This window comes from Colias philodice, chromosome 1 (assembly GCF_061535455.1).
Source record: "Colias philodice isolate Cphi_HAF_F1 chromosome 1, ilColPhil1 Martin Lab GWU primary, whole genome shotgun sequence".
In the NCBI taxonomy this organism is placed as follows: domain Eukaryota; kingdom Metazoa; phylum Arthropoda; class Insecta; order Lepidoptera; family Pieridae; genus Colias; species Colias philodice.
In genome coordinates this window covers 12433871-12447307 of record NC_143086.1, presented here as the reverse complement: position 1 = coordinate 12447307, position 13437 = coordinate 12433871, and the positions used below count along the sequence as shown (strand labels likewise).

The window sequence follows — 13437 nt, the reverse complement described above, 5'->3', positions numbered from 1 at the left end:
GCGATTGACGAAATTATAGGCTGGGCTTAGGTACTATTTTATGGTCTCGTTTAAAAAGGGTCTGTCTCTGCCAGTACCTATAGGCAATAATATGATTAACGGTCATTCCCCGGAAATAGTTACTTTGGAATTATGTAATATTTACAGTATAAAAGGGACCACATCTACTAGTTCTACTACCTTCCTATTTAGTGCATTGGTTAGTCCTAGAACTTTTACAAGCGAGAGTCTGGTTCGATGTTATGTGAAGCTGGGGAATTTCAGGACCCTATATTATTATGTAGGATGTAGGTACATAAGGGAGACCCGTGCGGGCTGTTACTACGGGCGCCCGGAGCGGGAGCACATATGGAGGAACTAGAACATCGTTTCACTGCAGCGACGCGAATTGGTGCGCACGCGACCCGCTCCGGGGAGAGCCCGTACAAAGCCACTATCATACTGAATGAACCCACGTTTCAGAGCGCGGCGGGCGTGACTTGTACGGGCCTTCAGTGCACGGACTGCCCGTACGAGTCTCCCGGACAGCAGTGAAACCAGCCTTATATAGTAAAAATTGCTGTTCGTTATTAATCTCGCTAAAATTGAGAATCGCCTCGGCCGCGCTGGGCAGATTATGATGATTTTGATTTTGAAATGTTTGTCGTTATCGAGAATCCTTTCATGTATGTCTTTAAACCTTTCAAGTTTCAATATTAGAAGCCGCCCAACGGTCCGTCTGTATACCTGCACGATAATTTTAAAAATGACTAAACCATTTATTTTTATTCCAATTTCACCAATGAATAGCGTGGTTCTTGAAGAATATAATATAATTTCTAAGTAAAAATTTTCTTTACTTTTAAGTAACTTGGATTAACACATATGATAGGTTTTATCCCGGAAATCCCACGGGAACGGGAACTATGAGGGAATTCCTTTGAAAACATGCGCGAAGCTGCGGGGGGAAATTTAGTAGGTATTATAAATGCGTAACTTTGTGAGGATGTGTATGTGTGTGTTTACTTGTTAATCTTTCACGCAAATACTACTGAACCGATTATAATGAAATTTAGCACACATATAGAGGGTAACTTGGATTAACACATATGATAGGTTTTATCCCGGATATCCCACGGGAACGGGAAGTGTGCGGATTTTTCTTTGAAAACGCGGGCCAAGCCGCGGGCGGAAAGCTAGTGTGTATTACGTGTTGACACAGTTTTTGATAGTCTGTTTTCCTGTGTTTTTCCTACTTCGCCATGTAAAATATATTTAATATTTCCGTGTACCTATCAATGCAATAATCAATAATATTATGCTCTGAACAACGAATAGGATTCGTTCACAGATTCGTTGTTCTGAGATAATAATATTATGTTATCTATGACCACCGACTATTTGTGACGTGACTGATGTCACTGTCAGAAGTGTCAGAACAATATTGTTTGGACTTGTTGTTCAACTACGGATGTCTACAAACCAAACCATAACCAAACAGTAGTGTTTTTATTGTTTTTAAAGTTGAGATAAAAGTAAGATATTATTGAATAATATAATATTTAAAAATGTGTCGCTTTGTTATTTAATATATAATCCTTCTTTTCAGGAAAGATTAAGATATTGATCATCATGTATCGTACTTTTCTAGTTAAATAATTACGCGATAAATTTAAAAACTGCGTCTTTCGCATAATTTCTTGAAAAAGGATTTATTCAGTAAATATATCCTTAGTTATAACTGAAAATGGGCAGAATAAATAATTCCTTCCTCTGGGGAATACTTTTTGCATCTGCGACGTGGAGTATTTCGCTTTACCTATATTGGTTATTGAATATGAGCGGTGAGTTTTTAATATTAAATATACACATATTTACGTGAATGTTTTCTGTTTATTAATTTGTCCGTCTTGTGCATGAAAACTTAATTATGCTATGATAATATTTAACGTAGTTTGCGTCAATTAACTAGTTTTCTAATAGGTCGTGATTGTGGTTTGTCCAGTTTTGCAAGTTATAACAACCTTTATCGAACTTCTATTGTTTCCATGCTTTTGTATACATTACATGACCTATAAAATTTAGCCATATTCATCTTGTTTGATAGATGTTCATGGTTTTAGGTGAAAATTCAATAAAAAATTCAGAAAAAAGGATACATTATCGCCTTATCAATACTGAAGAAAGAAATCGTTTAAAAAACAATGACAAATCTATTGCAGCATTGGAGGGCAAAAATCTTCTATATGATAATCCTAAAGCAAATGATAGATTTGGAAATAAAATGTGGAAAAATCAAAGAGATCATTCAGATTATTTAAGAAAAATGATCTTAAAAGAAAAATTTGCTAGGCAATTTCAACAAAAATCATCTGCAAAAGTAGACAAGAGTCTGGGTGAGTCCAAAAGCAACTTTTTATTTTATACAATTGAAAAAAGGAGATTCAAAATATTACTTGTGTATTTTGTCATAGTTAATGATAATGCATGCTATTTTCAGAAAGTCAATTTGGTTTAATTCGGAATGCAGAAGATGTTAGAATAAGAGAGAAAGGTTACAATGTCCATGCATTCAACACTCTTATCTCACAAAGAATTGGAAACCACAGAGAAGTTCCTGACACTAGATATAAGTTGTGAGTAATTAATAACTACCAACCTACTGTCAGTCATTTTATACAAGTAGCTTATGGGTGAAGCATACACGAAAAACAATGAACACATTTAGAGTACAATATAATAATGCATTCAGGATGTTCATGGGATTGCCACGTTTTTGTAGTGCATCTCATATGTTTGTATTATACAGAGTAGATGATTTTTATGCTATAATAAGGAAAAAAATTTTTTCAATTAGGGATAGAATTAATAAAAATGATAATAGTATTTTAAAAGTTCTCAATAATGTACATAATTTTATCAACAAAAAATGGCTTGTAACTCTTAAATCTAAAAATAAGTATATGTAGTTGTACTAACACTAGAATAAGTACTACTAACAATATATGGGCAATGCTGCCTGATACAAATAAAGAAATAAATAAATAAAAAATAAATAAATAACTACTTAAATATAAAGTTGTTGATTTTTCACAATCCCCATATTTATATACATTACTATATTGCAGATGTGCCACACAAAAGTATCCCTATAAACTTCCAAAAGCATCCATTATAATTTGCTTTTATAATGAACACTTTGAAACACTTATGAGGTCTGTACACTCAATATTGGACCGTACAGAACAAAGATATTTAAAGGAGATAATACTGATTGATGACTACAGTGACATAGAAGGCCTACACGATAAGGTGCAAAAGGCTGTGAATGAACTAAACAGTAACATGAGGAAGGAAGAAGAAATGCTTGAAACAAATAATATAGACGCTGACAATATTGTTGCTGACTACATAAATGACGATAATAATGTGGAGAACTTTAAGAAAACTACAGATAGTAGTGCTGGCAAATTGACGAAGAGTGGATTAAATATACGGCTTCTACAAACTAGTAAGAGGGAAGGATTGATTCGCGCAAGGTTGTACGGAGCTGATAATAGTGTGGGTGAGGTAAGTCAAATTAAATACTTAAAAATATCTTGAGTTAAGGAACAAGTCAACATCTATTGGGCTATTTCTAAAGGAGCTAATGTAATTATGTCAATATATGCTGATAATAAAGGCAGATGAAGTGTTAAAAGACATGAAACTCAAGTACCTATTATTTGAAGAATTAAGTCCTATGATCTGTCAAATCAAATATATTTCGTGAATACATAATTACGTTATTTGTAGATACTTTTAAGATGTCAGCTAAGTAATGAATACAATTTAATTTTAGGTACTACTCTTCCTGGACTCTCATATTGAAGTGAATGTTAACTGGCTGCCGCCGCTACTGTCTCGACTCTCTGAAGGCGTAGATGGGGTTAGCACTCGCTATTCCCCCCGTGTGGTCGCACCCATCATTGATGTGATCAACGCTGATACATTTGACTATACAGGCAGTCCTCTAGTGAGAGGCGGCTTCAACTGGGGACTACATTTTAAGTGGGATAATTTGCCAAAGGGCACATTGAATGGTGAGTACAGTTTTAGACAATTATCATGTTTATGCTTTAAAAATGAGGATCAGTTTCAAGGCTCCATCTAATTTCTGTGAAAAAATTAATGTTGTTTATAATAAAGCTATGAAGAAAATTTTATAAGTTTGGTCTTAAATTGTTAAATTAAGCGTTTTTGCTAATTTTTCATGACTTTGCAGAGGAATCAGATTTCGTGAAGCCAATTAAGTCGCCAACAATAGCGGGTGGACTGTTTGCTGTATATCGCGAATATTTCAATAAGATTGGGAAATATGATGCAGGGATGAATCTTTGGGGCGGTGAGAATTTGGAGATATCATTCAGGGTAAATGTTATGACATAATAGTTAAAGATAATAAACTTTCGAACTGTACTGATTTGCTATTTTTGTTAAAAAGGTACCACCTTATTTCACTTCAGATGCATATGCTTATTTGTATTCAAAGAATTATCATTGATATTTCAAACAATATTATATTTTTTTATAATTCTGTGTGAATTAGTAGAATTAATAATAATGTGAATTAGTTAAATTGCCAATGCTATCCTAGTATCCTACATAAGAAAACATTTAATAAAATTATACTAACAACACTTGTCTTGCAGATATGGATGTGCGGTGGAACATTGGAGTTGGTACCTTGCAGTCGTGTCGGTCATGTGTTCAGGAAACGTAGACCTTATGGCCTTGGTGATAAGGAGGATTTCATGCTGCATAACTCGATGCGGATGGCACGAGTGTGGATGGATGAATATGTGGTAAGTATTTCGGAGATAATAAACAATTTTTTTTTACTATGGAGGGCAGAGGTAAGTCCCTTAATCGTCCGATAAAAAATGGTAAAAAACAAAAATGGTTATCCAACTACATAACTGTATTCGTTTTTTACCATTTTTCAATTTATTATAATTTTATTCAATGTGTAATCCATTTGATGCATAGATGGAGTATCAGAAAGTTACACAGTTAAATGTTTATAGTATTTCAACTCGGACATATTCAAGATTCATGTTTTACTAACGAAAATGACTTCTCTTAAAATTTTCTCTTTCATTTTACAAACAAGAAAATATATTACTATGATAGAAACAAAAATCACGTCTACTTATTTATTTATTTATTTAGCCTATGCAATCACTAGCAAAATTTTGATGATTACAATAACACCGCCTAAGTTAAAATAAGTCCAGCGGTTTGGGTTGCAGGGCGTGCCAAAAATACATACACTCATAAAACATAAACCTCGTTTTGAAAACTTAAAACTTAAGCTGTACAGTAGCCACGGACATTTCTCAGAATTAATAAATAATTATTTTTATGAAAATTATATAGTATAACATCTCATTCGACCGCTTTTGATTTTTCACTTTTGATATGATTTTCTACTCAATATTTTGTTCATTCATATAAGCCTATGTCACTTCGGAATATTTCAGTTTTCTGTTGGTGAAATAATTTTCATGATCTTTTCGGTCCTGTAATCAAAAACATATTGTGAATAAGATTATAAACTTTACCTCTTACCTATAACATTTGTATAGACTCGTATTATTGTGAATATAATTTAGTGGTTTTCACAGAAGAAATAAACACGTAAATTTCAAAAAATATAAAACTTGACAAATAATATTGTGTACCTATACACACTTATATGTAACTTTTCTTTACTCATTTTACTATAAATGTGAGCACACAATTTTATATAAATTAAAATTACTAATAATAGTTATAATAAATTTGTTTACATCTTAATCGTAAGATTCAAATATCAATTTGAAGATATGATTTTTTACAAATTAAAAAATCAAATATACATCAATTACTTAATAATAAACTTAGTATGAAATTGAATTACTGAATTTAATTGAAAAATGAAAAATCGTTTATTTACACACACTATAAATAGGTATAGTAATTCGTTATTGCATTATTATTTCTATACAACATATCAAAATCATAATATATTAGTCTTCTAAATAATGATATCGAATGATAATTATAGTTAGTAATAAAGATTCAATATTAGTTTATAATGCTTTAAAATATATGAAAATAATGAGGGTAGTATGAGGTGACATTGTCTCAGCCAGTCTCAACTACCGACAGAATAAAACAAAATACATAGGTTTAGGCTGAGCACACGCTACGCGTGCACTTAACTACGCGCTTTTAATCGCTTATTTGTAACCGCCGAGAAATTTAAAATTTCAATTTATAAGTGTATTAATGTACTGATTTAAGAAAAGTAACTTGATACGTTTTAAACGCGATCTATAACCAAGCGATTTTCGTGTGTCCCATAGTAAAAGTATGGTATGTGCAATGTACAATGTACATGAATAGCGATTAACCGTAATCTGTTTTTATTCAATCTCGATTAAGATGATATATTATGTACTAACACACTGCTTGTAATACTGTATGAAAGGTACCAAAAGATATTCTGATGTTAGACTTAACTTTTGATTTAATATTTTAGTGGATGAATAGTTGTCACTATTTCCTGTCAAAACATGCTTGCTGTCGAATACTATTAAATGCCGCGTTCCTTGTTCCGTCTATAATTAAGCGAAGCGTTAATCGCAGTGAATCGATAATGCGTTTTCAGTTAGACATAAAAATTTCGCGCAGTTTGTGCTCAGCCTTAAACCTAGCGAATCATCTATTTAAGCAGAGGCCGTCGTTTATAAGTTCCTTTTTCGTCAAGATTGTTCACGATCACGCACGTGGCCATACTGACCACGCACGTCGTCAGTATGGCCACGTGCGTGGCAATCTTGTTCTTCGCTTCTGTAAGTAATTTGTAATTAGTGTAATCTTATTTCTTAAATATGAAAATATGAAAAAGTAAATTCATCTTACATCTGGTGATAAATTGTTACCGGTGAATTTAATAGTAAATATTTAACCCGATTTTTAGTGACGTGGTTCCGACCAGTTTTTCCACGTTGTTTCGTTTTTATATCATCCGTTCTATTTTAAAATACTGAAATTGAGATTTTTCGTGAAATAATAAAATCTTGGAATATTCCAGAACAAAGTTATCGAACAAAACCCATCGGCTGCCCACGTGTCGATAGGCGACATTAGTGACCGCCAGAAACTTAGGAAGGAATTGCAATGCAAGTCATTTAAATGGTATTTAGAAAACGTGTATCCTGAAATGGAAGCCGGCGAATATACGATCGCTAAGAAGAGAATTGAAGCTCTTAATGATCCGGAGAAGAATAAGTTTCAGCCGTGGCATTCGAGGTGAATATTTATCTTTTTGTTTAATTTCTTCTTAATGTTTGTGGTTTTAGTTATTTTATTATGAATTTAAAGTGCAATATCAAATGGAAATTGGTAGATATAATACGTGTTCGAATGAACTTTTTCCGAAACACGTGCTCAAATGCACACGTGTTTCTTAAGAAGATAATAAGGCTAACACAAATGCATTTACTTAGCGCCTATACTTCTTTCTTATATTCTATTTAATAAGCGAACCTTATTTAAGCTATTAATCGGTTTATTTTTTAACCCATTGACCACCGAGCGCCCCGATCGGGCCACGACACAATAGATTTTCTATTGTGTCTGTGATTCCGGGGACTGATGGATTGCATGCACTTAAACTTTTATAAACTTATTCTTTCGATTTGAGCGTTAGTAACGCACGATGCAAACACGAGTTTTGATTTTGTTTTTTTCTTTGGTTGAATAGTGAAATAGTCGCGAGTTGTGTGTTTTTGCCACGTGTAATGCCAAGTATGGCCGCGACAACAAAATGGCGGATTAAATATATTCACATCTTAGATTAAGGATTGGTCTCCGCGCGCGCGCTACGACTAGATACCGCCCCACCTAAAAACAATAGCTCTGTGAGTGCGGCAACTCATTTCTGTAGTGTGTGTAAGGCAATTTGTAAAGACGCTAGTGTGTGTGAAGAATTGGGCTGCCAGCTACATAAATTTTACCTCATAAATGGGAAATCTGCCATCTTGGAAAGAAGTTTGAAAAATATATTTTTTTCATCCTGACCTGGCCGGGAATCGAATCCATGAACGATTTGAGTCGCATGACTCAAATCCACTTGCGACGCTACTATACTATAGTCACAAAGGTTGATTAAAAGTAAAAAAGCGGAAATAAAAAAAATAACATACTAAATGAGTCAGTTAAACATGGTTAAACAGAAATAAATTATTGTTATTATACTCTTTTATATATGTATTAGTAATAGTATTGAAAAAAAAAGTTCAAATTATTGCTAAAAGATTTCCTCAACCACGTGTATTTTTTTGGATATGCAATACGGCAACACTGAATGGCGTCGTATTTTCGTAGAAAAAAATTTCGAAGTAAAGGAGAAATTTCGAATAATACGATACTTAGTGATGGTACGTGATCCCAGTGTCTTTCTTATTTTTTGTTGTATTATTTTTAAATAGTTTTATGGCACAAATAGGCATTTTACTTCAGATTTTGTTCAAAATCTTTATAAACTATCGGTTCGCCCTCTCCACACAATGCTTGTGACACGACTGGCTTGGGTACGCCGAATTCGGCGTACTTTTAGTTGCCGCATTTTTCAAGTACGCCGGCGGCATCTAGTCGTAGCGCGCGCGCGGAGACCAATCCTTAATCTAAGATTCACATGTTCTCAATATAGGCATCGAAAGTGCTTGACTAGTAGAATACTAAACATACATCAACATTATTTTACAAATTAGTACAATAATACTAGTATTTTTACATTAAAAAAAAAAATAGAATTTTTATTTCAGACTTTTTTTTTGAGTTTATTAAAGTTATTATTTAAATAAAGCAGAAATTATACATTATTTTCTTATAATAAATATAGACATGGATATATATGTACTAAGATATTTGTTTTCAGAAAACGCAATTACACGGATTCATACCAAATACGGCTCAAGAATACTTCGCTATGCATCCAGAGTGCGACTGACATCAAAACCAAAGGCAGCGGCCTGATTCTTGCTAGATGTATAAGGATTATCAATCAGGTATTTATTTATTTATTTGTTTTATTCATAAAATGTACCTTACAGCTGTTATTAAGATAGATTATGCAAATTACATATAAAAAAAACGCCGATTAATTATGATTTCTGTTTAAATATTATAAACTATATTTGGTATAGATTAAGACGTAATCTATACCTATAATTGAATATTAAATACGTCATACGGTACATATACCGAAACAGTATTTTTTTTTTAATTTTTGTGTGTCTGTTTGTTCCGGCTAATCTCTGCAACGGCGTTACCGATTTTGACAGGACTTTCACCGACAGAAAGCCAATGTAATAAAGAATAACTAAGGCTACTTTTTATTCAGATTTTTCATAAGGTTTAGGAACATTAGGATTAAAATAAAAATTTATTTACGCGAATAAAACCGCGGCACGAAGCTAGACTTTACATATAATTAAATTGTAGAAGACTATTTTTTGTCCAGGTTTCGTGCGAAAATAGCTAGATAGATATTTATGCGCGCGATTGACCGCGATGAAAGCTAGTAATATTATAAATGCGAAAGTAACTCTGTACGTTTGTTACGCTTTCACTGCGTCACTGCTAAACCGATTTTGATGTTTCGATCAGAGATAGACTAAAACGTAGGAAGAGAGATGAACTGACACGAATATAAATAGGTTATGAAAGTATAAAATTTACGGTTATTTATTGTGAGAGTTTAGATATAATTGACAATTTAATTTTTTTATTTTTCATAATAATATATTTTAATAGTTTTTATTCAGTCCTTTTAGCATTACTTCTTATCTCTATAGAGGAAGATTTTAACCGACTTTTTCCAAAACACGCGTAGGTTTTCATTTCATTTTTTTTATTACTACCAGTGGACAGTTTATAACTATTATTAATGTTACATTGTTGTAGTAGTGTAGTGTACAAGTTAAATTGAAAACGGTTGCATTGTTGCATTTGAAAATACGGAGGTGAAAAGTCGAAATTAAAATTAACGCAATAACTTGTGTTTGATTAATAATTTTAGTATCGCGGGACGTTCTTAGTTTTATTTTCTTTCTATTGGGGAGTTTGCAATTCTACGGGAAAAGGAGGATCAAAATTTTTGCAAGAGTACCTATCGTTCGATAATATGGAATTGAGAAAGTCGTATGAAAGATTTTTCAATCCGGGACTGTTTCGAAAACATTAGAGATGAAATTTTTTAGTTAGATTTATATTATACTAGCGGTCCGCCCCGGTACCTACCCTTCGCCCGTGGTACCTACATGTTTAAACTATCCTATCTCTCAAGTTGGATCGAAGTGCACATGGTGTGTGAATTTTATTATAATCGGTTAAGTGATTTAGTAGTCCATTGAGGACAAACATTGTGACACGAGATTTATATATATTAAGATAGTCGGATTTATATTATAATATGTTAAATTTATTAAGGTCAAACATTTTTTTTATTATAGTACTTACTAACAATTAAACTGTTTTCCAGATGTGGTTCGAGACGGACCGCAGCGAACTGGTCCTGGGCAAGACGCTTTGCCTGGACGCAGTGAACAACGTGTCCCCGATGCTGGGCAAGTGCCACGAGCTTGGCAGCACGCAGGAGTGGAAACACAAGGGATCGGTGCGTGCCTTATTGTCAAATATTAAAAACTAGCTTTCCGCCCGCGGCTTCGCCCGCGTTTTCCAAGAAAAACCCGTTCCCGTAGGATTTCCTGGATAAAACCTATCCTATGTCCTTTCTCGAGTATCAAAATATCTCTATACCAAATTACATGCCAATTGGTTCAGTAGTTAAGGCGTGATTGAGTAACAGACAGACAGACAAAGTTACTTTCGCATTTATAATATTAGTATGGATTAACTGTGCCCTGCGGTTTTACCCGCAGTGCTCCACTCCTGTTGGTCTTAGCGTGATGATATATAGCCTATTGCCTTCCTCGATAAATGGGCTATCTAACACCGAAAGAATTCAAATCGGACCAGTATTTCCTGAGATTAGCGCGTTCATACAAACAAACAAACTCTTCAGCTTTATAATATTAGTATAGATAAAGCATGCACGTGGTTTATAGTAACTAGCTGTGTACAAAACAAATGAAATGTATAATTTGCAATAAAATGCAAATAATTTTACCCGAAAAAATAACCGGCCTGGTGCGAGTCTTATTCGCGCACTTGAGGGTTCCGTCATAACCTGTTTTTTTTAATATTGCTGTAATCTTATACTTTTCACAATTTTTATTTTATCTGTAGCTGTGCTATAAGACGTTTCTTCCAAATTTCAAGATTCTGTATACACTCGGGTTTTGATTCCCTTGAGAATATAGAAATACATATGTAAAAAATTGCAGCATAAACGACTGTATATTTTGATTGCGTTGGCTTATAAGATTGATTTTTTCACAGCTTCTAGGAACGCTTGAGAATTCACTAAGTATAGGGCTTGATACCTCCACGTATTTCTGAGAAAATGTTTCTGTTGATCTATAAGGGTTCCGTTTTTTCCTTTAGCGGTTTGGTACCCTAAAAACACATTTTTTTCATAAATGAACGATTGTTTTTCCAGGCTGGAAGTCCCATATACAACACCGCAGCGGGGATGTGCCTGGGGGCGGAGCGTGCGTATCGCAACGAGCCCATACTGATGGTGATCTGCGACGATCGACCCAACAACCATTGGGACTTTGTGAGATCCAACATTTAGTTTAGTACCTGATATATTCGTATTTATGACATTTAACAGATTAGTATTTTTTCAAAAACTTTGCTATAAACGGACCTGATATTTTCGTTTGTGAATTTGGACAGATAGGGACGGGATTTTTAAAGAAAAAATATAGCATTTTCATTCTGTAAAATAATATGAGGACTGAGGAGTCAACATCAACTCGATTTCATATTATGTTAATTTTGACAGATAACGTCGTTTAAGAGATTTTTAATGAAAAAAATATGGCATTATTCTCCTGGAAATTATATGAGGAGTTATTAAGTTTCTTGAAACGTAAACTTCGATTGGTCGTGCAAATATTAATAGTTTTTATGCGTATATTAGATGAAATGGTGAGAGCTAATATGTTTCCAAAGCCATATTTCTTTCAGTAAAAAATACATTTTTGGACTATATTTTTGGCATTACATTCTATCGCAATATTATTGACAACGTAGGTTTTACCAACGACGTCATAAAATAATAGACACCGTTTAAATTTATAGTGAGAAACTTTTCATATTGAGGTCAGCCATTAAAAAAACGCCTCCTGATCCCATTGAGGTATTATTACTACGTATAGAGAGGTTGGTTTCTAAATGTGTAAAATTACCAAAGGGAGGTAATTTTTAGATGAATGAGTTCCATGAATTAATTTGCAATTAATTTTCGCGTTAAATCTCTAAAGAGATTATGTTTGCGCCAGTTTAATTTAATGTATAATGAATTGTATTAATAAATAAATATGTATTATCTGAAAATATTCGATTTTGATACGGTGTCTATTAGATTATAACGACGTTGGTTTGACCTATCAGATGTTTTGGACTTTTTTGTTATTTCAACGTGCAATATTAATGTAGTTACTTTTGACAACGTCCATTTCACGGATTTAAAATACGTATATTTAATAATTTCTTTCATATTATTATATGTATATCCCGACAATTCAGTACGACTATGCTACTTACTTACTAAAATAAAAATCCGTTACTCTTTTTTTATCTTAAATGTTAATTATTATATTTTGTACATATTTGGTTACATTATGTAGTATGGTGTTGGTGACATACGAGCCTTGAATTTTTGCTTGATCAAACAAAATATAACAATCTATATTAAGTTTTGCTCTTTGAAATTTGTGTGACTGGTAAATAATAATTTTCAGCATGGAACCAATTATTATTAATGAATTAATTCTACAAGTTAGAATTTTCAATATAACAAAATAATATTTTGAAAAACTAAAACAGGCTTTCAAGATGGACACAACTAAAGAGTAAAAAAATAATTCTTAATCTGGGAATCAAACAACGCTTTTAAATTATTCAATATATATAATTTGCTCTTGAAAAGCGTTGTTTGATTCCTACATTTTTAGTTGTATCAATCTTGAAAGCGTGCTTTTAATTTTTCAAACTATATTTTTCATTTTTAGTTAGATTTATGCTTATTAATGTACATGCACTCGTATCATTAATATTTTGTTATTATTTTTGCCCACATCTTGCATATTAAATAAATATCTTAGGAGTAATAGCAAAATAATGAATTTACATTAATCTTAATATCAGCATGAATAATATTATTGCCGCCTGCGGTGTTCTCGAACAACTACGACAAAAGCCTTCAAGAAAAGAGCTTATTTGTCCATAAAAGGC

At 33.0% G+C, this 13437-nt stretch overlaps 1 protein-coding gene across 2 annotated transcripts; it reads left to right on the top strand.

Moving 5' to 3' along the window:
• The first annotated feature begins 1588 nt into the window (after positions 1-1588).
• Positions 1589-12025, top strand: Pgant35A (polypeptide N-acetylgalactosaminyltransferase 35A). Of its 2 annotated transcripts, none has more exons than XM_089694409.1 (11): positions 1589-1823; positions 2202-2375; positions 2480-2615; positions 3108-3549; positions 3821-4061; positions 4244-4389; positions 4671-4823; positions 7100-7317; positions 8948-9077; positions 10553-10687; positions 11633-12025. In XM_089694409.1, exons 1-11 carry the CDS (start codon positions 1727-1729, stop codon positions 11768-11770), a joined length of 2010 nt encoding a protein of 669 aa, XP_089550535.1. In that variant the 5' UTR covers positions 1589-1726; the 3' UTR covers positions 11771-12025. The 2 variants fall into 2 exon arrangements, with proteins under 2 accessions (XP_089550535.1, XP_089550528.1); XM_089694402.1 differs by having other exon boundaries at positions 2103-2375.
• The last annotated feature ends 1412 nt before the right edge of the window (positions 12026-13437 follow it).